The following is a 26579-nucleotide window of genomic DNA, read 5'->3' as shown; positions in this document are numbered from 1 at the left end:
CAAAACCTCAAATTATGAACGTGCTGACTTCCGATAAATAATCGGTTTCCAGTTAGCTTTCTTTATCTCCTGGTTTCCGTCTAGGTGAACCAAGGTTGAACAGAAAGCTGTGGGCATACAGATGGATATACCAGGATGCTCCATTAAAAACAACACCAAACGTCTAAGACGCAACTTCGAGGACGGAAGTACGTCGAACGACCTTCAGACCTACATGCTCACTGCTCAGAAGTGGACCCACGGATGAAGAGAGTCAACCGGATTTCGCAGATGGAACCCACTTAGTTGTCATAAACAGGGGGATGTCTGGAAGCAGGAGGCCCGAAATAACCAAACACAACGTCTTTCGCACAAGGCTCACAAACTTGATTGACACCGTACGTCCAGTGTTTAAAGACAAAAATATTGTAAAGAAAAAATCCAGACACAAACTGAAATTCACCTGAAAACGCAGGTTCCCGCCACCTCAATCACACCTGGCCTCTACAACCAGAAAGAATACCGTCCAGTCTGAGTACACGACCGGCCTACTGCACATATTATATTGCAGTTCATTTGTCGTTGCTACGCAAAGTAGATAGGTAGTCCTGACCGATACGTTCCACGGCAGATACCTGAAAGATTCCCGAGAATTCATACAGCTGGTAGGACACGGTTCATGATTAAAGAGTGATTAGTGGCCGGAGGTCATCGGCCACCAATAATATTTCTGAAACAAATAGCAGAGTTGACACTTCTCGGATGTCCGAAAATCTGCTGCGCAAGCCTAACCTGGAGCTATTTGCCACTTTGGAGGTGAGGTTAGTCAGAACACAACAGGTCACACTCTGTGCGTGTAAGGTATTGATTTACCTACCACTTGAGTGGTAGGTGACGGGCTAAATGTTTAATCTCGGTAAACGTGACATCTGTGTTTACTCACGCTTAGCATAAAAGGTATCTTTTCACTCCTTTTATTGAGAAAATTATAGGAAAACATAGTTTTCGGTAAGTAGACCGGCAGCCAATTTGAATGTATCCATGCAAAATGTTTAATTCCAATTGTTAAAATGGAAGTTCGACATGCCCACTAACACCACATTACTTGGAAAGTAACTGAGTGATGATTCATGTATACACAAACGAGAGATTCAGCTGGGTTCCAGGTGAGTCTCTCGAAAAACCAAATTAGTTCTCAAAGGAGTGCATATTCGCTGAGTGTCGATTCACTTTAACATTTGTCTTGCCGTTTTTCCGATGAAAGGCATAAAGATGACCTAATGACCCACGATCAGTCTATCGTGAACACCCTCTGATTAGGTGACAACGGTTGCTAGCGTTCTGTCAACCCGCGGCAATCGATACTTTTCGGAGTAATTACGGACGTTGCCACGATCGAGATGCCACTCTAAGACTGAACCACAGACAATGTGAAACCCAATTACTTCAGTCGGATAGATAAGAGAAGAGAGGGGAGGGGGTTAAAAGGGTCAATGGGTCACTTGGTTAACTGACCGACGCCAGTGTTAGACAAGTTTGTGATACCGAGTTTTTCACACCTTAAGTTCAAAGGTCAAACTAGTTCCACCGTTTGAACGCAGGGAGGTGGGTCTTGCGGTCGGATTCCGAACTGTGATTGATAATAGTTTGAATCGCATTAGCCGATATCGGTTCAGAGAAATCTGGTGTAAAACATCGAAGGTGTGCTGCCTGCTTAAGACATGACGGGTTCTGGCTAACTGTGGCACAGTCGGATGCTCCGTGTTTTTCTCCAACGAGCACTTGATGAGAAACGTCTTTGGTAGAAGCATACAAATGAGTGCAAACAGAACCTAGTGACAGAACATATCAATTTTTCCTTCAAACGCCCCATCTAATCAAATCCAGTCATACTACTGACAAAGAAGACGCATTCGAGGTCATATACCGGGTATCTCTGAACCGATCAAGCCTGGTACGATCCAGACTATCACTGATCACAGAGGTAACTGCAACCCGACGACTTTGCGTCCAAAAAAAGCTCGTGCGACCCTTTTGGTGCCTAACTCACATGCCACCTAAACGAAGCACGAGGGCTGAGGTACTATCAGGATGCCCAGAAACCATCAGTTCAGAACTGAGTAAGAACCACAGACCTGCCGGTCAGTATTTTCGCAACTTGACCGCTGCGCTATGTCGAATTCGAGCTAATGATGATAAATTAAACTGTCACACTGGTGTAACTGAACTTAGCTGATAAGTGAAAGTGGCCAACTGGGATTTCACCCAACCTATACTGAGAAAGTATAAGCAGCATTGTGCAACGTTTTCTTCCTAATCATCAGTACACATCTCACAAAACCTCAGAAGGTTTCGAATCCGGCCAGCGGTTTGAACAGTTAACCATTCGGAATCCACGTTGCATGGCCGTATGTTGGCTATAAACTGCTGGTTCAGATGAAAGTTATACTCATGGTGTGAAATTGCTACTCGTCTGAGCTAGTTATAAACTACTGTTTGGGTGTCCGGAAAAAAGAGTTCGCAGAACAAACGAGCGACAAACTGATATCTTTCGAAGTCCAAACACTTGGCGTTGATTTTCAGAGGCGTGTCCGTGAGAAACCCTTTCTATGGCTGTTCTCATCCAACACTATGTGGTGTACTCGAAGCGACAGTCAGTTCTATGCAACCACGAGGCTTCGCTTTTTATCATTCGTCCATTCACTTTTGTTAGCCGTTTCATTGACAAACGAAGGTAACATGATCTGGGCTGTGTTCACCGGCTGGATGCACATACGCGTTGATTGCTGCGAATGTGTCTGCAATTCGTCTAAAAATATTACACACCACAATAAACGGCAAAAGCCAGTTGGGCGAATCCGATGATGACGCAGTTATTGATGCTATCGAAGAGGTTTTATTTCGTCTAAATGTCAATTAAGGTGCACAGCGTCCGTATTCACGAAATTCTTTCTCGCGTTCAATGGATCCGTTGGTTTTGACAATAAATCGATGTAAAAAATCCTTTTCCTAGTGTACTTGATCTCGTCAGAGAGTATCCACTCAACAATATCCATCTCAATATAAAGTAGCCATTCATATGGAACACCCTTTCGATGCCCAACAGCTCTTCCAGCCGTAGGAGGTACGAAGGCTGAGAGACTGTTAGGATAACCAAGTCTAGACAGGAGATGAGGAGATGCCGGGGTTGGATTCGAACTACGGACTTTCTTGTTAGTAATTTAGCGCCTTAACTACCGAGCTATCTCGAGCTCAGTCCTATCAGCAAAAGAGACGCGGAACCCTAACACAAGAATATAGGGACAAAAAGTGTTACTTGGTTTCCACCGGGTATGTTTCTACATATGTTTGGCCGGGAAGACCATCCGTGCCGTCCTACGAACATGGCCAGTTTAGTGAAAGGACCCCGTCCTTGTGCAGAGAACGAATGCTCATAGTTCAGGTTATGTGGGGTGAAGGTCTCCGAGAATAAGTCATAAAAGTCGTGATTGTATCTATCTCCCGACCTATGTCGGGCAGATGAGCAACAATCACGTTTGTATTTGACTCTGTTTTGTTGCCGGGCCACCGTTTTGGACTCTGCCTCCTGATAAGAGTGGAAGGCTGACAGGTTGTGTAACTGATGTGGAAAGTGTCACAGACGGGAGGGGTGAAAAACCTTGGGTATGGTTATCGTCAGACGCTTGTCCTTGTTCTTCAGTAGAATTAGATGACTTGTGAGAAAATAGTTCGCGTGAACAGCTGAAGGGCTCTGTGATATTATTTATTCTTCTCATTCGACTACAGTTCCATTCTTCAACGACAGGGTTGAAGGACCAAATCTTTTCCTCCACAGCATCTACTTGTAGGTCTGTTTGGTTTTATATCTTTCGGACCAGCTAGTATCCCGAAGAATGTTAGGCAAGAGATGTCGGTCTTCCACACAGCGTCACGTAAGCATATCATCCTAGCTATTGGCGCTCGGCTCCTTACAATGAAATAATGTGATGTTCACTATAACTGTTATTTCTATACAGTGTACGCTGTAAAGAGTCACCTGACAGACGATCCACTAAGAAACGGAGATCGATTACCTTTTCCCCTTCAGTAATAATCCTGATGCGACACAGTGGGCACCAAAAAATCCCTCAACCAAGCTTTTGAGATCACGCTTCCTGACATCCAACCAAGAATCGTCGCCCATATGGCAGTGAAAATGATCTAAATCACCGACTGAATAACTCAGTTGATGCCATACCATAAGCGCAAACCAAGTGAGGACTTCATAGCAATGCCATGAGCAGGCAACAGACATTAGCAACAGACAATGCCATGAGCAGGCAACAGACATTAGCGAATGGTGGTTTGGCTTCAAGTTAAAACATCATATTCTATTCGGTATCCAATTTGCTCACTTTGTACTCAAATCCAAAGGGGTTCGTTAAACGATGTTTGGGAACTGTCTAGTAGGTTCGCCACTGAATGAAACCGTAGGATTTTCATGGAAGAAACGAAGCGACCAAGTGCACCGTCTGTGTGGTTTTTGAGGAGTCATACGGATATCAAAGAGGAGAAACCATCAATTCGATTCTGTCAATGAAACTGGAACTGACAATGGTGATGTCTTAAGGCTGACGCAAACAGGAAGCGGCCTGATTCCCAATGAGTCCAGTTTTATCTCTCCTTCTCATTCACCAGACACAACATGAGACCAATTGATATTCCTACCGGCGCACTTTGTTTGTCTCTCCCAGTAATTAACATAAACCAATAAAATTAGTAATAACAATCGTTTGCTGCCTAGCTGCCGTATCATCCGAAAGAGACAAGACGGCTGAGGCACAGTCAGCTCGTTTGACATCCTGAAACTATGAACTGGTGACGCATAAAATGCATACAGTTTGCTGGCTACAACTCCAAGTATTAAAAAAGCGTAGGCTGCCTAACAGTCATAGTTCCAAAGGCGATAAAACCCTCCATGTCCCGTGAGTTCATCTTAAAGGATTGCGGGTTGACAATTTCACACTTCATGTATATCAGCACTTGGTTAAAACTCTTCACACCTCGCTACCGACTTCACCAAAATGTGTTTATTCTCTTGTAGTCCTACACAAATGTGGGTACTTCAGAGACACAAATATCGTCTCGACAGAAACATGCAGATGAGTTCTCCGCAAACGCCACTCTGGTTTGCAAACCATCACATACGTCCAGATTGGTAATCGAGTAGAAAAAACAATCCTGATCGGAATTAGAGGACTCTACCTACCGAATGAGCATCGAAAAATCTGAAACTGATATAGGGCTACCGGAGAAATCGTTCAGCTGTAGCACCCTCTCTGTGCTCAACTGCCATGCAACTCGAAGGAAGCACGAGGGCTGAGACACTGCCAGGTTGCCCAAGCCTAGACAGGGGAAGTCGAGGGGCAGAGGTTGGGTTCGAACCACGGATCTTCCGGTCAGTAAATTCGCGTTCCAACCATTTGGGCCGTCTCGCCCACCAAACAGATCTGGCCACCATTTTAGTTGTTATAATGGTACAAACAACCCTTGCGTATTGATAACAGTGTGCTTATCAGAAAGATCCATGAGATGTTTCCCACCTACACATGCATTTCGGGACTTTACGCATGGGTATAAATTGTGCACGACACTATTTTCCAACTTGGGTAAAATTCCGTCCAAGTAACATCTCACTCACTCGTATTGCAAATAATTGTGAGACTGGGATATTTCATTACCTCATTGAGAGACCTTCCTGTCTGTTAGAAGAACCGACCCTGTTTATGGGGCAACCCCACATTGGTGATGAAACGTTTGCAATCCAGTTGCCCAGCTCAGCGAACAAGCCAACGACCATCTACCCTACCTGAGCTACCAACACTTTCCCCCATAGATTGAATCAAATAATTTTACGAGCCAAAAATTCCGTCTGCTGGAACCTAATAAAGAATGCACAATACTCATTGGCGAACCATCATAAACGAGAGGTTCAGCTGGATTCAGTTGAGTCTCCTGTCAAAACCAAGTTCGTGCGCAAATGAGAGTATCTGTCGAAAGGTGGTCCAATTCTAAAACCAAGCAAATCGTACCGATTCTGGACAGATAAGCTCCCAATTCAGTTACTCTTCTTGTTTCAGAAATGTTCAACAGCATCACACGGCGCTGCCCACACTTGACGTCAAATGGGAATTGCATTAATTTCGCTAGGTTGGACACCCTGTTACCTCTAACTTGATGTAACAACCTGTCGGTGCTTAGCTGTCATGCCACCCGAAGGAAGCATGAGGGCCGGGGTACTGGCAGGTTGCCTAAGCCTAGGTAGAGGTCGAGACGCAAGGGCTCGGTTCGAACCTCTAACTTGGAGTGCCTGAAGTCACTGTCCGCGAGTACCACTCTTCATGCATAAGGCGAGCACTCGCGTCTGCTGCGCGCTTCGTTATGAGGCTCATTCAAGCTTCAAGATATCTGATAAATGTTTTAGCGGCGAATGTGGGCCGTAAACAGAAAAACCAGTTGCGTTCACAGCTATCGCCTCAGCGGGTGAGGCCTCCAAAACAGCGTGATCAGCGGACAGGAGGATGAATGTCAAACACGTTCGTTCCATTTGGTTTTCAAGGTTCCCAGCTACCGTCCTCGATAAAAAAAGAACGTGACTATCAGTATTGCGTGGTGAACATTATGGCACCGCTTACGTTCAGAACAAAATTATAGGATTGACAGATACAAACGATAACCAAGAGGTATATGGTTAATGGGGGATCGTTCCTCACGTCTCCACTGGAATCACGAGAGTAAGTTCTACTATATGGATATCCCTTGATAGTGAGCGTCCGAGAATTCGCCTATGTCTGTTTAGTTCGCAGGTACTGTTGGAAAATCTTCGGGGTCGAAAATTGGCACAAGCGATTACAGATCATAGTGCATTTCAGTTGCGTCTAGTTATTCCTGACCTCCTGATGAACGCACATCGGATCAACGTATCTTGATGAACTGCTATAGAAGCTCCTGCTTCGTATGTTACACGCGTCGATTAGAGTGCCTCTTGCGGAGCGGAAAAACGTTACAAACCTCTGGTTGTTTGCATTAAAACGGATGGGGGCGAGATGGCCTAAGTGGTTAGAGCGCGAATTTACTGACCGGAAGGTCCGTGGTTCGAACCCGACCTCCGCCACTCGACTTCCCCGGTCTAGGCTTGGGCAACCTGGCAGTATCCCAGCCCTCGTGCTTCCTTCGGGTGGCATGGCAGCTAGACACAGGAAGGGTGCTACAGCTGAACGCTATTAAAACGGATAGTGTTTCTGAAGAAGCGTTTCCAAGAGAACGGTCTGGTTACTCAGGTTCACGGAATGCTTCTGCATTGGTCATAAAACGGTGAAAACGACAGCTCTTAACCACTTGCACACGAAGACGTTTGCTAAGCAGACATTTGTCAACTTTTCTCTGTCAGAAACCCTTTCAATGAAGGACGGTTAACGTCATTGTTACGGCTCAAGCGTGCAATTCCGATTAGCACTTCTGAAGTGCAACCGATGGAGAGAGGTAGCACCCAGTCTATTAAAAGTAATGTTTGATTCAGAAAACACTGATATGGCGTTCTAGGAAGGGCTGCTCCGAAAAGTATTACTTTCCTTAAGAGCACGCACAGCAGCTAAATAAGATATTGATCACGAGCCACTCTCTTGTGCCATAGAACATGGGTTATCAGCAGATTTCCCCAGTCGGTTCGTGTGTGCCGCCTGCCTAAACCGTGCAAAGGAACTCAACCACTCGAACAACTGGAAACGGGAAACATCCAACGAAACAACAGCATACAGTGTAGGACATCCTGTTTTTCATCCGTTTTATACACCACTTGGCTACTCAGTCCCATGAAATTATCGCCATTTCCATAGAATAAAAATATATACATGAACACCCTTCCGTTCAGTGTCCTTCAGAATGACACTCAGTTCACTGCCATAAATAAGCAAAGAACGACTAGAGATCGAGTGAACTTACTGAATGAAAGGTCTGTTGGTTGAACAACCGGACACCACCTCAGCCCTCGCGTGATATGACATCTAGGTTTTGAAAAAAAACTCCTACAGCTGAACGAGGAGCAAACGAAGTGCTTTTCAAGACACATGATATCCACTTTACTCGCGGCCGCAATTTTTCATTGTCGTAAGGAACGAAGCCTGTGCATCACAAAAAGCAGACGACCGTGGCCAGTCGTGAATATGTACTTCCACCAACAGAAGCAGCTATCGATTAACCCAGGCTGTTTATTCAGCCCTAACACCCTTTCGTTACCCAGCTACGATGCCACCAAATGAAACACGAGAGTTGAGATACTGTCAGGTTGCCCTAGACCAGACAGGAGCAGTCGGGATGCCTTGATTGGATTCGAAATGTGGACATTCCGGGCAGTAAGTTCATCCCTTGACCACTGAACTATCTTAAGCACCACGGCTTCACAGGCCTAATTTATTTGCCAATAGTCAAAGATAATTCAACATTCCGGTATTTGGCCACCAATGTCAACTTCGTAGAACTAGCGACCACGACTAAATGGAAGCGTTTTTTTATCCTACCCATTTCTATCGATTTGCAACATGTTAGTACTCAAGCAAAGCGAGATGCACAAACTGAACGAGCCAGCTTCTATTACGACCCACCTTCCTAGTGAAATCAGTGCACCATCCGTTTCGCCGCGTACGCTGAAATGGGTCTGCAGTACTCGCAGTGGCCTTGGTTAGATACTGTCGGCTAGTAGTCCGATACGGCCCTGGCGTAATTCTCCCATGTTTGAATGCTAAGCCGCTGTTTCCACTCGGAGTCGTCACCAAATCAATGAATGAGCAACCCAATCCCCAAAGCCCTTTGATTACATTGGGATATCTGAAAACTGCCAGCCCGAAGCACAGCTAAGCTGGTATGCTGCAAAAAGGAGTGGAACCTATCCAAGGATAATGGTTTCCGTTAAACCTACGGGATGTCGACAAAGGCCGAGGATACGATGACCTGAACTAGCCAACCGCAGAACCGTTCCGAACTTTTCATAGTCTTGCCAATCAAGGAGGAAGCCATGCAGAAGCGATGCTAGATTCACATGACTAGAAACTGACGCTTAAAAACATAATAAACGAGAGATCCAGCTAAGTTACAGGTGAATCTCCCGCAAAACCAAATCGGTTTGCAAATGAGTGCATTTCGCTAATTTCGTACAACTTGGGTTCAGGTAGAACGTAAGGTTGACGGAAACTCGTGGACTGCGCCTATCTGATGAGCCCCTAGAATGGCGGAATCCGTCGTGGGCTGTCGAAACGTCTTCAGTAATGCATTACGTCTGTACGTGAGAACTTCGAAACCAGCATCGCTGGATCAGACCCACGTTCGCTCCATCTAGGATGTTTATAAAAAAAACAGCTCAGAATACCATTGAGTGGGCTAAGCTGACATTAGCATAAATTCAGACGGGAGTTCTAGATCGTAATGCACCTAGTTCGGCGTTTAGCTGTTGTTCCCGAACAGTACTGTGGGCTTTGGAACAGACTGCGTTGTTGCATCGTTATGGGAGGTGGTTGAGGCGGAGGATAACCCAGGACACCTTGGGATATACCAGAGGATGGACTGAAAACGAAAGGCCGGAATGATCAAGTGCCCTTTGTGGCATCGACCAATCTAGCCAGTGGACGAATCCAGATAGGTCATGCCACGCGAGCTGAGCCTCCGTTCCCAAACATCGTTGCTCTGTCGCATTCAGACTACTTTTTCTAGTACCACCGAATATAACGGACTCTTGCAGACAATGCAACAATCTACGCCCCTAATCCTGTCCCCTAGCATGAGTGGTGACCACATGTATGCGATCAACAATCCGCTTCTTCATTCGAGATTCGGAATTCGTCATACAACCCTTCCCAATTCTGCCTTCACTTCTCCATCTATCAACCATCTGCTCACCATCGATTCTAACCATACCGCTGACATCCATGTCCATCCGTTTCGAACAATACGTGCAAAATACAGAACCAGAAAACCCTACTTTCGGCTTCACCCGCGCGAACATTTGCGGCCTTCAGACACGCCCGATTATAGAATACAGCCGAGTCTGAGTGTGGAATCGCCCGTCTATGGACCACCATTACATAAAACTGGACTAGATTTACTCTGAGCTTATCATGATCCAATTAGAAAGCGAACGCGCTCTGGAACTGAAGTTTCTAATGGATTGGAAACCCAATCAGATCACCTTACCTAAATTCTCAAGCTGGTCGAGGCGTGGACTTACACAACGCACAGATATCTGGGGTCAGAAATAACAGCGAACAACACCGAGATTCCTCAGAGCTATCGCTCTACCCCCCCCCCCCCNCCCCCCCCCCGATATACTACAGAGAAAAACAACAAAGAGGCGTGGTCTGATAGTTTATTCAACTAATTTTGTGTTCGGAGCAGGTCGGAAGATAAGTGGCAGCAGACACAATTACATCTCAGAGCCAAGGACCGTGCGACGTTCTGGGGAAAATTGGACCACGCTCTTCTACAGTCTTCGTACGAACACCAATCATCATCATAGACCAATGGTTTCCACAATAAAAATCCTCTCCTCAACAACACAGCTGAATGAGTCTGGAGGGGTGGGGAGCCGGCAGTCAGTTTTTTCTGGTTTTTTTCATTAGAAAAATGGAAGATCTAGAATTTTTTGTTTGTTTTTATAGAAAAACCTAATTGAAGTTTCGGTCCACATGAAGCAGAAGCCCCTTGCGTCTTCGCGCACCACTGACGCAACAGAGATAGTAGTAAAATCAGCGGGAAAGTAAAGACTTACTCACACAATGAGAAACATCGTGGATGAAGTCCGAAACTGGTGTGTGTAGCCTAGACAGATCAATGGATTGGGGTGAAGCTGAAAAGAGGAGCACGCCGAGAAGGAAGAGATGGCGGCCAGAGCAACAGCAGAATCCACTGAAAAACTGTTACATAAGGCGCTTGGTTCGCTCATGGAAAAAGAAGGGCAGTCGTGGCAGACGAAACGAGTTGGGAGAGCACCAATCGAGGTAGCAGCACTAGGATAGGGGGGCGTTTAAATAATGACTAGCTGAGACGACCTACAGAAGGACAAAAAGATGAAATAAGTTCTAGCAAGCGTGATAATAGTAATAATAATAATAGTACTGATAAGAAGTGGATGAACCGCCGGAATAGATGAGAAAATAGGATGATTACGCATATAAGACGATAAGGATGGGGTCGACCGGAGGTAAAAGTATGTGTGAAGTTCCAAATCTCCGTGTGGGTGATGTGCACCACGTTTTGCATGATTGGAAGAAACAGGAGGCAGGAACAATACAGATAAGAACGAAGTAGAACGTGGCTATCTCGGCACAAGTGAGCCATTGAGGCAAGAAGTTGCTGACCCAAGCCAAAAGCAGAGTATGATTGACAAGATCACGGGAATGTATCACAGAACCTCCATCCATCCATCCATCGAGTCCTCGAACGACGATGACCGCGACGCGTAAATGAGGCAGTCTGAAAAGATCAACATTTACCATCCGGTGATTGTTGACATCCTACAACAGGGCGACGGTTGCAAAACGTTGGCCGAAAAAATACAACAATGTGGAGAGGAAGTAAGTGGGATCTGTTGATTTTCAATGCAGGCAAAAATGGGTGAATCTTTTTGGAAGTTTCAGTCAAAACTTTGGGATTTTTTTTGACCAAATTCTGAAGTATCGGTGTTTGTGTGAATGCGCGGAATGACGATCACTAGCAGCAGTTCGCCAACTGAAAAGTATTCACACATGCTCCCACAGTTGCAGGAGTGGTGCGTAGTGGTGCTGTAGCAGAAGCGGTCACAGTCAACAGTTCATTCAGCTCGCTATCAGGGCAGAATTGAATCCAAACGTTGCCGGAAGGGTCAAGATGAGGGCGAGGCTGTTTGATCTGCACACGAACAACCGAGAATGAAAGCGTGAATGAGGCAAAGGTATTGGTGGTAGAGAGGAGACAAAGTATGGAAAATATAGATCAGGTTTTGGATGACGCGTCCTTAAAACGATTTGAATGAGAATATTGTCGACGACTAACCAGCGGATAGTGGGCCGGACCGATCGCTTGGTCGGTCAGCGTGCTGGACGAATTGGTGAGTGCATCGCTAGTATTGCTGCTACAAGCTGAGTTCATTTCACCTATACCGGAACTCGCGGAATCCTCAGAATCATCTGCAGAATTGAAATGAGCCGGCTTTTCATCCGTGACAGAGGCCAGAGGAACAGCGATATTAGGTGTACCAGATGCTTGCTCGGAGAGACAGACAGCGTTTGCACTATCAGTAACCGATTTGACATTTTGCTGGGAATAAACACAAGCACCGGGTGATTCCAAAGATATTACCGTCGTGTTGCATGACTCCAGAGACACAGAGGTTACCGTATTACTGACTTGGTGTTCGGTCGATTCCGAAGGGGTCAACGACTGAGGCTCCACCTCCCCAACAGTAGAGTGAATGTTAGCTTTTGCGTCGAGGTGGGAGGTGGGAAACTTCGCAGACAGCGGGACTGTGGCCATAACGGAAGGACTTGGGGTGGATGTAGCACTAGAACCGATGGGACCAGAACTATTGATTGTGGAGCTAGGACGAGTAGGACGTTGAATATATAGATTAGCTGCGGCAGCCGTCAGCCCAGACACAGCATTAGAATTGTGAACGGAAGGGCTCGTGTGATGGACTTGCATATGTTGTGGTAAAAGGAAGGGATATGAGATGTTACATGGAACTTGAGTAGCATTGGTAATTGATTGGAAAGTTGATCCCACGTCTGTAACACCAGCGCTTCCCTTACCCAAATGACTAGACACATCAGTGGGATGCTGTTGGATTGAAGTATGCAAAAGAGCACCATGTGGAGATGAATAAGCGTATGCGGCTTGCAGCGGATAAACTGGAGTTTGAGACAAACGTGGAGCTGTTGGGTGACGTGAGAGTTGAGCCGGCAAATGGAACGGTTGGGTTGTGTAGTAGAAAGGAAAAGCTGTTTGACCAGGAGAGGGAATCGCGTGTTGAGCATGCATGCTGGGAGGGACGGCGGGATGCACGTAGGCAGCTTGTTGCTGTTGTTGTTGTAGTGCAGTCATATATGCAGCAGCCCACGCCGCTTGGCTCTGAGTTGCATTCAAAGTGGCTAATGGGTTAGGATGACCAGTGAAAACGGCATTAGCGAATGGTGGTGAGGCGACCTGGGTTGCTTGTTGGCCACCGGATACAGAGGTCATTGCAAAGTTCATCGTAGGACCCGCAGCATACACGGCAGGAGCATTGTGACTGCCTTGATTCAGCAAGTATTGCGGGAGACACGATGCTGGCCGAATGGGCAATGCGTGGACGGGCACACCTTCGGTCGAGTGTAAACTTCCACCCTGTATTGGAGAGGCATAGTTCGAACCATTGGGAAGGCTATTTTGATATCCACCAATGGGGACTGGTGGACCCACGCTGATAGAATGCTGTGATCCCGCAGTCAGAGTATAACCGTTAGAGCAGATCAATGCACCAGCATGTTGCGGTGGCCAGCTCGCACCGGGAGAGCGGTCGAATGAGAGAGCAGCGTTCGCGGGTCCCGTGGTCATGCGTGTCGCCTGAGAGGTGAAAGTGTTTGCAGACGCAGTGGTGAGCTGCCCAATGACAGTACTAGTGGAAGTGAGAGGACTGGCAAAACTAGGCTGATTGGATATAGCGGTGGGGGTTGAGCTCCCGATTTCTCTGATGTTGGTAGATGTAGGGGACTGATCGACTGTGGGCTCGTTGCTACCGAGATCGGTCACTGAAGCATTTGACGTGACAAGGATACCCTCCTCAGCTTCATTTGGTGAAAAGGTTGGTGGCACGTGAGGCGGAATTGACCTGTTCGTCACTAATGCTGTCAAACTGTTGTCGGACGATGGGTATGGTACCCACGATTCCTCCGGAACTAACAAATAAAAAACAAACATTAAGGCAGCGCTAGGATAAAGGCTGATTAGAATTAGTCTCTCCAGATGGTACTCTATGGATAAAAAGGGGGAATATAACGTAACAGTAACATCAAAAAGCTGGTACATGCTACGATTAAAGCTCGTCATGAGCACGCGAAAGCAGAACAGACAGACGAATCCTACGGCCATCCAGTTCGTTTGGACGCACTGCTGTTTTTTTGATATTCTGGACAAGCCATAAACATGAACTTCAATCAAAATAAACTTTTTAGATGTTGTCAGTCAAACAGCCTTCAAGGGTGTACATCATTTTGGAGCCAAAAAATTGTTCAATTGTAACACCCTGCCGGTGGCTAACTGTCACGCTACCTGAAGGAAGCACGAGGGCTGGGATACTGTCGGGTGGCCCAAGCCTAGACAGCGGAAGTCGAGAAGTAGAGGTCGGGTTTGAACCACGGACCTTCCGGCTAGTAAATTCGCGCTCTAACCAGAGTCACCTTCGTCCGAATTAACCACTGACCATACTTTCTGATATGTTGATGATTTGAAAAGTACAAGGTAAACAGTGAGAAGCCAGACACTGCCCACCCACCCCCAACAAGTTATCTTGAAACCAAAGTCGTGACGCGCCGGTGATTACACTGCATTAAACACCATTTCAGTCATTCCACTTTTTAAACTACGAAATATAGTTGTCCAAATGTCGGGAGGCACGGTACAGTTTTTTATCCTTGTTGCAAATCACCAACGGTACGCGCTCCACAACTCTCGATCACCTCACCATGGTCGTCTTCAAATACTACTTGGGAGGACGCGGATTCGAATCTTCCTGGAGGTTCGTAAGATACGCCTTGCTGATTACTTCCCAATCAGAATGAAGCAACTATGCAGTACTTCACCGCCTTTCGAGGCAGTGATTTCACTTACGGGCCGAAATCCCGACTGGATGTAAAAATGTCTGCCAGGACCGCCACTCCAAAAGCTATCCGGTGTTCAAAAAGACAGCGAGCAGCTGCCAACGCACAGGGTAATTGTTATCAACGTCCTCAACAGCGTAACATCAGTGTTCAACACTAATGCTTCGCTGCCGTAAAATTATGGTTGTACGAGGACTGGGATACTGCCAAAGCACCCAAACCTAGACGGGAGGACGATTAAGGTCCTTGAACAAGGTCTATGCCTGAAAAACTTGACTCAAAGTCAGCGGTATTTGACGAGAAATTCAAGCACGATTTCATTTCCACAGACCAATTGTCACACATGTTCCAACCCCCAACTAGGAGGGGCAGTAGACTGTGTTGGTCTAACCTCTAATCAATGACAAGCCTGGTATGAGAAACTGTCGCACAGGCACAACCCAGCACAGCTCACTGGGTCGCGGAGGCACACAAACCATCGCGCCACAGTAAGATCCAGGCTCATCGAGCCCAATGTAAGCGATTCGGTCCAATCGAAAGCATCTCTGTGTACCTTCTAGTTCTTTCAGTTGCATAATATAATCACTTTAGTTTCCGGACAACGCGCGGTAGCCAGGTTTTGAACCTCGGACACTGAGACTAGTAACTGTGTCCACAGGAAAACATCCCATGCATTTGCTTGGGCTGTTCAGGTGCGTCGCTTTCAGACCCAGTAACTAAACAGGCGAACCCACTGTTTTCTTCAAGTAGACTGGTGGCTCCAGATGTCAGATCACAAGTAGCTCAGCCTTTTATGGTTGGCAACAAACTGATCTGCTTTGGTCTATACGACGATAACCACAGAAAGCCCCATAGCAAACATCAGATTGTCCAGTGTGCTGAGGAACGCATAGACACAGTGGGCACCGGCCCCGAAATACAAATACCAACGCTTTGGGAAAATTCTCAGGCAGTTGAGAAATGGTAGTGGTGAGACTGTTGGAACTTACATCGATCAATCCGACGAACTCCACGCAGGCCACCTCCCATATCTTCTAGACAAACCACTTTGCTGTTGATCAACGCCTGTTCCACCTCATCCACGGTTGTTTTCAAAGCGAGAAGGCGTGGGGCTTGTATGAGCTTGTCCAGTGGGAGTGTGAGCCGGTTGACAAGCATTCGGAGGAAAGTGGAATCCCGGATGAGATTTTCACGCGAAAAATAGTGATGCCTATTGACAAGTGGGAGAGAACGGTTCGCATAACAGTGGAGCACCGAATTAGCTGGATGCACCCATCATTGACAGCAGTAGACTAGTAATAGAAGTACTAAGAACTGAAAGGTCAATTACTCCATTCCAATTTGGTAACATGTACACAAACTTGACGCCATGGAACCCAGTTATGAGCAGACCATAATATGAGTTGGAGTTACTGCCCCATATAAAGCGAGTGCTATTTAGACAAACCTCACACAAAACGCAGTTCAGTATGTATCCTCTCGACAGAACGCTACTCATAAGATTGTTGAAAACTCTTCGACACACCACTGCCGGTTTTGCTCTATTTGCAACCCATAGGGTAGTCGCAGCCCCCAAGTATTCACTAGTCTTATTTCTATTTGAGCCCAAACTGTAGGCGATTAGCGAAATGCACTCATTCGCACACTAATTTGGGCTCAAAGGAGACTCAACTGAATCGCCGCTGACAGTCGAACTCCCTGCTAATACCAACCTAGCTTGAAAATGAGTGCATCCCGCTACTTGATACGACCCAACACACGTAAGCTCATCCGGATTAAGTCATCAAAGTATTTGCTGTCACTTCGACGCAGCTAACCAGGAAGTTACCCATGTGTTTTGAGTGTATAATAGTACCTTAGGTAGCAACTCACGTAAAATAAAGGATGTAACTGGCTTTTGATGGAAAAAGGAGATATTCGCCCCTTGCAGCTGTCTTTGGAGCGAAAGCCTCGCCACTGGGAAGCAGGCCCACTTCGACTCGTGTGGAAGCTTTTGTTTCTGGTAACATTTTTTCCAAGTCCTCGTAGCTAACGACACGGTAATCCCGGTCAACTGATTCGTTTGGCACTTGAGCTGAGGGTTGAGGGGGAGGGTGAAGGAGAGGAGCTGTAGCGGGCAAATGACCCACTACGGATGCCCACGGATTCTGCTGACGACCGTCAAAGAAACCAACAGGTGATTGAACCGGGCGGGGAAATGGTACGTTCGGACGGAACTGAGTAATTAAGAATCCGGGCTGAGGCACGATCAGCGGTTGTGTATGGTCCTGCGCCATTGCTGCAAACAGAACATAAAGCAAACCGGTTTTAATGAACGAAATCAAATGAGCGCATACAATCTAGCGTCAAAGAAAACAGAAATTCCACAAGAACACGACGGTGACATAAGACAACCCGGTTCAGATCGAAATCTTCGTCAACTCCACGTGGCATCCCCCATGATGTGTACATTCAAGATAACGGCTTGCAACGTATAAAGACTACACTGGGTATCAGGTGATCTAGATTCTCTATTAGACTGACAGAACATCAAGAATGAGATATTCATCTGAATATCGGTTGAATCTCACAGTTGCGGTCTTCAGATAAGTGATTTATTCGTCAGTGACTTTTTGAATATAGGAGACCAAACGAAGCACTCAACAGAATGTATCAATGTCCGAGAGTCGCACATAGCATACTTGTCCAGTTACCGTTGTCATGTTAACCGAAAGACTCTCAACTCCCGAATGTGTCACAGCGGATACAAAGCGTCAGTGCTCTTTACAATACGGTACTGTCCTAGTACAGTACACCTACTGAAGGTACCCTTTAGGCTGTCGATTACTCCGAGTTAGGGTGATAACGTTTTCGATAGAAAAAGCTCCTCGCCCGAAGGTAGAATCTAGTAACGGGAGTCGTCAATGCGCGTTCGCTCAATCCAAGACAGAATGCATGATTTTTGTTCGCCAGCTAGCACCGATCAAAAAGAACTGTTAGCATATGGAGTTAAACACGTTGAAAACGAGCTCCGATATTCAATAATGGCAACTTCGTTGATACACGCATATTCCCACACACAATATTATTGTCAGTGTGTTGTGACTTACTGAACGGTAGTGCAACTCTTTATCGGTACCTTGGTTTCCTGCTCCGCCCACCACGGTAGATCAGAAGGCACGGTAGCACCACACAGCCCTTTATGGACAAAGGAAGATTGTTACAACTGTATTTATAGGGTAGTCACAGAGCACAAGGTCGTGCCAGAATCTCCGTGGGGGGGGGGCGAGAGGCGTCCAGTCAAAGGTGCCTGACTCGGATTGGCTGGCATTCTGACCAATCACGGCATGCCTTCGTTTGACCCGTGTCCTGCACGTCCGTCCAAATGATGTGGTGTTCGGTTATTAGGGACGGCTGGCCTCCGTACACAGTAGTGCAACATGAGACGACGAGAAGGATGAAAAAACTGTCATTAAACAAATGCTAGGAGAAAAATGCACACGTACGGTACTGCCTGCCGTTCCCTCACATGGGCGTGAATCAGGACCCGGTCATAGGCAAGACAGATTTTTGGATGCAAGTCTGACTTCACACCTCAATACTTTTTCTCCTGACTGCACGACTGAAGCTCGCCAAGGTGGACATCGAAAGTTGACTCAACAGTGGAACGTTGCTGTGTGCTGATTGCTGCCGCAATAAGCAGTTTGCTGCACTTCGCCGCACCGACATGTGGGCGGACCCCGTCGACACTCACATTGTTTACATCATACATGCATAATGCTCCGTAGATACCGATACTCAGAAATTGTTGGGTGTCAGTTAATTTGGGCGTCAAAAAACCGTCTCACAGATGCATTGCGGGACTGCACTTGAAAAGACGTCATACGAATGGCATCTCGGTTTGATGCTCATATCCTTTAGACACCAACAATGATGCAGGCTTACGAAAGCACTAAGGACTTCCCTTATCTGTTTTGTGACCTCACTTATGCCAGCAGAGCCAAAGCGGCCTCAAGAGCAATAACCTCCGCTGTTTAGAGTGCATCGCCTTTAACAGCGTGTGGTATAGCTAGTATCAGTCCTTCATCACGGATTATCTGGAGAAGTAAGGACGAGTGATTACAAATAGCAGACCCTTAGACCCCGACAAAACTAGGCATGCGTCTTCCAGGACCAAAAGCTTTATAGGCTCTGAATAAAATTTTGGTTATTTCAACCAATAACGGCGGTCTACCACCGACTATTGTGTTCGTTTCCCGATTCGAGGAGCAACATCAGCTCCGGCCAGTCCGCCGGAAATTATAAACCTATCATGTTAAGAAATTTACCTACCGCATCGATTGGCTGATCTGGAAGAATGAGGCCTCAATTCCATCCAGTCTTGTAGCAGGGACTCATGTTTGTATGGCAGTTGCTGTCAATGATGACGTTGTTGTAGCAACCCGAGAATGCTCGGTGGCCTGGAGGTTCGTGATTCGAACACAAAGCTGGCAACTAGACTGCTCCCGTCTAGGCCTGGGCAACCAAGTAGTGTCTCAACACTTGTTCTTCGTTCGGATAGCATGGCAGCTGGGCAATACTCTTTCGGTATTGCAGCCGGACGAGTATTTTTGTTATCGGCATTTTAGCAGCAGTTTACATTTCGCAGATGCGAAAGCGCACGCCACGCCGCGCGGCACAATGAGTAGAGTATTCCACGAGGAAAGCAATCCTGTCTGTGTACTCAATGTCTACGAGCGAAACCCTAAGATCACCTTGGTCCTCGACGTTTCGGAGACAGGAAAATTTTTAAGTGGGATGTCCAAATTGGACGTCTCAATGGAAGCTTGTCGACAACCATCACACTAGGTTTCGAGAACTCCATGCCAGTCACCGGGAGCACCGCAGGGGCGAGATACCTGTGGTCAGAGAGCGAATTTACTGGCCGAAAGGTTTGGAGTTCGAACACAAAATCTGCATCTCGACTTCCTATCTAGGCTTGAGTAGCCTGGCAGTGTCCTAGCCCTCGTGTTTCCTTCAGGTGACACAGCAGCTAGGCACCGAAAAGGAGTGACAGCTGAACGATTATCCTTTTATTATTTGTATTGTTAATATTCAACACATTCCGCTCGGTCCTTGCTCCACACGACCACTAATTCGGCACCTCATGAGCAGATGTTTACCCACGAACGATAATCCACTTATGAAAGGTCTGTCTAAATGGTTAACTACTCCAGGTGCTGTCCTGGTTAAGCCGTTCCTCTGTAGAGGAGACAGAACTAATCAAGTGCTTTAGAGGACAAAAGCAGCAAACGGTTTCTATTCGCCGCCTGGCGCCCATCGCAGAAAACACAGGATGCATGTACTGGAAAGGTACCTACTCTGTTTGGAACTCCTATGCTTCAAAACACAAGTGACAACCCAATCCATACATATCGAAATCCTGTAAGCTCCAACACAAAGAAAGTGACTTCCAAAATAATGCTCAGAACCTTCTACACTAACAACAAAGCATATCCTTTTGCAGTTTAGAATCACTAAGCGTAACCAGTCCTAACACAACATATTCCAACACTTCACAACTGACTTTCATATGCACCGGCTACGTTTTAGCCATCGCTGAGGGCATCAGATGTTGTTCAGGCCATAAAATCAAAAGAAAATTCAAAGTACTCGAGTAGTGGGGCATTATGAAACTCGGCACAATAATTGGGAAGGGCAAACGAGGGTACATGCAGCATATTCAAATTTTGGAGGGAGTTCGACGTAGCAAGTGGCGGTTGAATGCCAGGCGTGAATACTTGGTGAACGCGACCACGACCTGAACTAAAACACTTTCAAATTCGGTATCATAGGACGCTGAGCTACAGTGCGGGAGACGACGATGGTAATAACAATAATAACATAGATCAGCTGCGGCATCCTTCGGTCCATTACCACCGTGCAACTCTCAGCGAAACAAGATCGCTACGGCTTTGCACAATGAAGGGAACTCCGCCAGTGATACAAGGCTAGCACCCTCAAGTGCTGAACATGATATACAACAGTGAAAACGCCTGGAATCCCAGAGAACTATGTCCGCCAATCATGTACATAATTCAGCAAAACGAATCACTAAACGTTGACTGAAGCCCAGCCTGTCCACCGACCGTGAAGACTGGTGCACGCGGAAGGCCAAGGAAGCGGAGGAAACGAAGAGTGCCGGGAATACCCAAAATTACTCCCACTGATCCGCACTGCCGACCCCCAGAAACCGGCGGCGAGTGAAACTTCCACCAAGTGGTATTCAACGTCAGGCCGAGGATTTTGAAGAACTCTCGTGGACACTTTGTACTACTCAGTAGAAGTGCCGAACTACACTTAAACCTTGAATAGTGAACTGGAATATCCTGCGGACTCGGTTAAGACAGAATATGTTCTCCAAAACACAACCGAGTTCCCGATCAGGGCGACATTCCATCGCCTTTATCTGAAGATTGGAGTAAAGTCCTCAGTTCATAGCAAACAATAAATTGTCCAGTTATAATAATCTTTCGGTGCCTGCCTGCTTTGCCACCCGAAAGAATCATGAGTGCAGAAATAGTGCCAGGTTGCCCAAGCACAAGATCAGTCGAGATTCTGCAGTTGGGTTCGAGCCTCGGACATTGAGGCAAGTAATTTCGCACCTTAACTTAGTTACGCAGGCTAGCGCTTGTCTAATCTATATAACGTTCATTTTCGAAAAGAATGCGAGAGCAATCCGGAGAGGATCTGCGACAGTTTGTTCTCCGAAAAATGGGACCACAAAAATTGTGGTAAGCACAAGAGGGTCAGCTTGAATCGTCGCAACGGGGTTTCTGAAGTCGTCACCTTATGGTGGCCCAAAGATCATTCACGTGAGAGTAGCGAGGTCTATGGCTCGGTAGGAGTTGCGCTGATCAGATTAACACTACCAGCTGCTAGAACAACACATGTATAAATGATTCATGTATTATCATGTATTATCAGGGCGCGTTTCATTCGCTTGGCCAGCTAGTTCTCCTTATTATACTTGACCAGCAAGGTATTTGTCGAAAAGGTTTGTCAATGTACTTTGTATTCTCATTTCCTGGCGCGTAAGAATATGCGGGGAGCCTACCAAAAGCTTTCGTACATAAGGTGGTGCCGACAAAGATGCCCACACTGCATTCGGATTTGACGTCCTGGTCCTCAAAATCCAGGCTTAAGCACCGCTGAAGAGAAACCTTTCGATTTAGAATACGCACACGACACTGTGCTTGGTTTGGATTAACAACTGAAGGCACGGAAGCTTTTGGATAAAGTGACCAATCATTCCTTCCTTAGACAAGCCTTTGCAACCACTAAGTGTAAGGTCATGAGGTTCTTGGACATGCAGTCTCGGAGCACAACTAATGCAACCAAAAACAATGCGTTAGCAATTGTAACACGTTCCATATCTTGAATTCCTCAGTTATTTCATTTTTTTCTTCACAACAAAGCCTTAAAATGAACTAGGGTTGTACGGTTGGAAAGCATCGGTGTTGAGCACAATGCAATGCTCTTGATGACGATTGGTACTTTGTAACATCTCTAGTTCAAACTTGAGACGTGCGTCATCCTAAAGTACGGGCCATCATACTGCATGGCCGAGACGAACCCTCCGCAATCAGCCAAAGACGCTTTCAGGCCTTTGACGACCAGTCTCAGAACGACGCCTCGTGTACTCCAGTGCCAACGAATCTACCAAACGAGAATAAATCATGGCTGTGTGACAGCGAAGCATCAGTGCTCAGCACTGATAACGTAATGCCGACTACGATCAGGTCGGGGTTCTCTTTCTCACCACCCTTTTTCTTCTTTCCATGATAACGCTTTATTCAAATACACCAACACGATTGTACGAAAGTGAAGTGCCAGTTTGCGCATCTGATGCTGCTTTCAATGACGGTGAAGATTATGGAGTTCCGTGTGGACTGCTGAACTATGGTGGATTGAACGTCTTCCCAGCTGCATTAAGTTCGCTGGTAACGTTGTGATATCGGTTTATTAGCTCATTTGATTTGTATATTTAGTGGCGTGTCCGAGACTGACTGCAATGTGTGTTCAGTCGCCCGTAACCATGAGCATATTTGAAGGCTGGTTTGCTCTTGAGAAAGAACATGTTTGTTCCCTACATGTCCTACAGCAGAGTAGTAAATTTCACACCTACGAACGCTCGAAATTCGTGCACAACATTCAGCAGTTCACCTCGGTTCGCCGACGCAAATCGAGTTGCTCCTGGTGTTGCCGGGTGTCAAACGTCATTTTCACCGTTGAACTCCCATGCCTTCGGTGCTTTGCTGTAATTCCTACATGTTCAACCCCTTGCGCCGGTAAATACAAGCAAGTATGTGATATTACGCTTTAAGTAAGATTTCCTTTCGTCCCCAAGAGGTTTGGTCCGTAGTCCCTGTACTGATGAGCTGCAAATTCTGAGTTCTGATGATAAGAGGTGCAATGTCTTCGCCGACTCATTTACAAATGGGCGTGCAAAGGCTTGGAACTCCAAACCAAAACTGCGAAAAGATATGCGAACAGGGCTACGCAGAAATGCAGTGTGGAAAATTGCTGAAATACTGACGCTATAAGTAGAGTACGGAAGAACTAGGTAGCAGGTGCTAGACGTAACAAAATCTGTACGAACACGAATGCCGACAATTTAACTAGGCCTTGATATGTCACACGGAGGGTCATCTAACAGAACGCTGCCCAGATTGTGCAACAACTAGTTAAAGCCTCATTTTGGAAACTCCGCCCATTTTCAATGTTTCTGTCAACCATGTGTATCCAATAAATCAGTGGATTAACGATAATAGTATAAGATCGAAAAACTAGGGGGAAGGGGCATCGAAGGGGCACATCTTGCCAAAACACGAGAAAATGACTCTAACAAGCAATGTAATGACCACAGGTGAACACTTTTGACATTAAGTGGAAATTTGGTTTGGATTACTGACTGGAAAAGTCATCTATCGCCAAATAATGGTTGCAAAACTCCACAGCATGAATTAAACAACAAAGGCAAGAAACCCACCGGGCGAGACCAGATCAGCCGCGCTTTGCGTACTGTCATCCACTAAAACAACGCCGATGCCTACAAGGTCAGTTCAGTCTGGTATTCAGTTCGTCAGATAGGTCCCACGGGAGATCAGTATTCGTACAATGGAAGTGAAATTTCGGAAGATAGGATGAGGTACCCCTAATGGGTACAAAGAGACAGGCAGTTGAGTTCGATGGATGATTTTAAACTTCCGAGCCCTATTACGCATCCTGGGAACATCGCACTCATAGGAAAGTATTCCGCAAAAGTTTTGCGGCCATGGTCACGACTGCTTCAGCGGATAATGAAATTTGGTGAGCTGAAAGTGGTTCGAGCACAAACGCAACAAAATCCACCATTTTGGCGCACAAGGTTTTATTGCGCTGGCATAGTTTATCAGCTGGGGGGCATTGTATGGCCAATGTGCCTATTCACACGTGGGCCAAGCGATTCTCGGGGTTTTTATATAGATTCGTTCGGCACTTCATGTCTTTCAGATGTTAAGTCGACCGTTGAAGAGAGGGAGTGCAAGTCCATTGATGTAACAATGAAAGGATGTGAATGAAAAGATCCAATGAGTCCTCTCCTGCAATGCGTATTTCACTCGGTTTTTCCGTAAATTTCTCTTGTTAGTTGACCGCGGTATGTGACCCGCAGGTGAGATATTCCAACCTCCTACATAGTTTTTCTGATGGGTTCCAATTCGGGTCGTAGCGTTGTTGTAATGTAATTTCTTGTAATTTCAACAACCCGTAGACCCTTGGGATGGCCTTGTCCTGGGTCCATATTTTCCAGTGCTCGGCTCCTGATTTCGTTGAGGCCTTGGGAGTTCCTTGCCGTATGCGCCGATTTCCTTCACAAACCTCCAGCTTATTCAATTCCTTGTGCTCAGTCGTGGTGCAAAAACCTTTTCAATAATGTTTTCCGAACAGCGGATGATGAATGTCACACGCCCTTGTCCTTCGATAGAGTGAAGAATTTCTTGCTTTTCATTAGTTTGTTCACTCCTGCCGATCATTAGGTGCCCACCCAAATAATAGGATAACCCCGAAAATTTGACATGATGTTTCAGCATTTAGCTTTATTAAAATGCAGGGTACTTCCCAACGAGTAAGAAACACGCCAATTAGAAAAGCCCGCAGTTGCGATAAGACTCATTTTTCAGGCCACAAGGGGTCTAATATTGTTGCGGGTTTTCTGTTCCTAATCGCTTCCAATGCTGACAGTGATTCCGCGTAAAAAACCGTAAATAAATGTAAAAAACGGGTTCTCCGCATGTATTTGCCTGTAAATCATGCGGAAATTCTTGTAGGGAACTGCTCATAATTGAGTAGTCTTTCACATAACGTGAGAAACACCACTTTTATTGCAGTCGACATCCCGCCAGATGAAGCCAAGTAATTCGAAGGGTGTTCGTGGATTCTATAAAAGTCCGCTGCTCAGTGCGTACGGCAAGATTTTTCTCTTCACTTGTATATCGATTCGCTGAAAGTACCGTGAGGAGAATTTTTCAGTTTGATGGGCATTAGTATCAGAGGAAATGGTAAGACGGTGGGTACTTCGGAGCCCTTGTCGGGACTTCTGGTACACGTGACCCGAGCGGTGTAAAAGGCAGGCACAAAGTGAACTGAGCGCGACCCGCTAGGCTGAGCATTGCGATTGCGGCACAGACATTAAGATGTCACACTTTTGCCGCGGATAGCCATGTATCTGAGCATCTTGAGTGAGTGAGCTGAGGTTGTCAGAGTAGTCAAGGCTGGTCAACGCACCGTGATAAATTGAAGATAGAATGGATTAGGGATGTTCTTGGGCCAGTTGGATGCGTGGTTTCGTTTCTTCAAACAGTGTAAAACGGGTCGCGAAAACAACCATATCTAGATTTGGGAACTCAATAAGGGAAACTGTGTCTTAAAGTTCTGATAGACGTCACTGAGTAATGAGGAACATTGAAGTAGCAGCCAAGTTATGGTGGTTACATTTTCTAACCTATGCAGTCATGCGATGCCAACTTGGTGGATCTATTAAGGAATGGAGTTGTGTGGCCGGAAACAACCGGCGTGGACGTACGTAATGTCTAACATTTATCCACACATTCATTCCACACGAAGCATAGAGTCGTTGATCTAGCTGAATTAGTTGTATCGGGCAGACATATGAACGGTCGATTCAGAAAAGCGGGGTTGAGACGCACATGTTTCTTCAGATATCTCGTGAATAAACGGTTAGATAGCAGGAAATAATGTATGTGGGGTAACCGTCTTTAAACGTGAAAGGGAGAAGGGGATTTAGGAGGCCATCACGGGTAGATTCCGCAACGGTTCATCAAACGATATTAAGGAATTGGGGTGAAAAGACGTGGAGGGAGACCAGACACCGGTTACTTAAGATGAACAGTAGCATCTACGCAAGGTATGGATTCTGTTACAATAATACAAAGCAAACGGAAATACATGCTGAAAGATTTTAGAATTTGGGTGCGAAAGAGGGATTATTGAAGCAAAACCTGCAGAGCGATCGGAGGCAAACGTCAATTGTATGGTCCAACTGACAACTGACGATTAGGCGAACCCTACAACGCGTAGATACAAGCATGGGAAAGGGCCCCATGCTTTTCTGAGCGAGTTGCTTCAGAAAAACGTGAGTGATAATTAGAAGGAGTTTCATGGATGTAAACAGATTCAAGAAAACAAAACTTAATGAGCAGGGTTGAGGACTTCGTCCAGGTT

General features: G+C 46.2%; 1 protein-coding gene across 1 annotated transcript; it reads right to left on the bottom strand.

The window, feature by feature from the left end:
- Positions 1 to 10356: 10356 nt before the first annotated feature.
- Positions 10357 to 17119, bottom strand: T265_14537 (hypothetical protein; the record flags this gene model as incomplete). The annotated part of the gene is made up of 3 exons (XM_009174118.1): positions 10357 to 13916; positions 15827 to 16047; positions 16710 to 17119. 3 exons carry the CDS (start codon positions 17111 to 17113, stop codon positions 11977 to 11979), a joined length of 2565 nt encoding a protein of 854 aa, XP_009172382.1.
- Between the last annotated feature and the right edge of the window lie 9460 nt (positions 17120 to 26579).

Source organism: Opisthorchis viverrini (assembly GCF_000715545.1).
Source record: "Opisthorchis viverrini unplaced genomic scaffold opera_v5_214, whole genome shotgun sequence".
Taxonomy (NCBI): domain Eukaryota; kingdom Metazoa; phylum Platyhelminthes; class Trematoda; order Opisthorchiida; family Opisthorchiidae; genus Opisthorchis; species Opisthorchis viverrini.
This window is presented reverse-complemented; position numbering and strand designations above follow the sequence as displayed.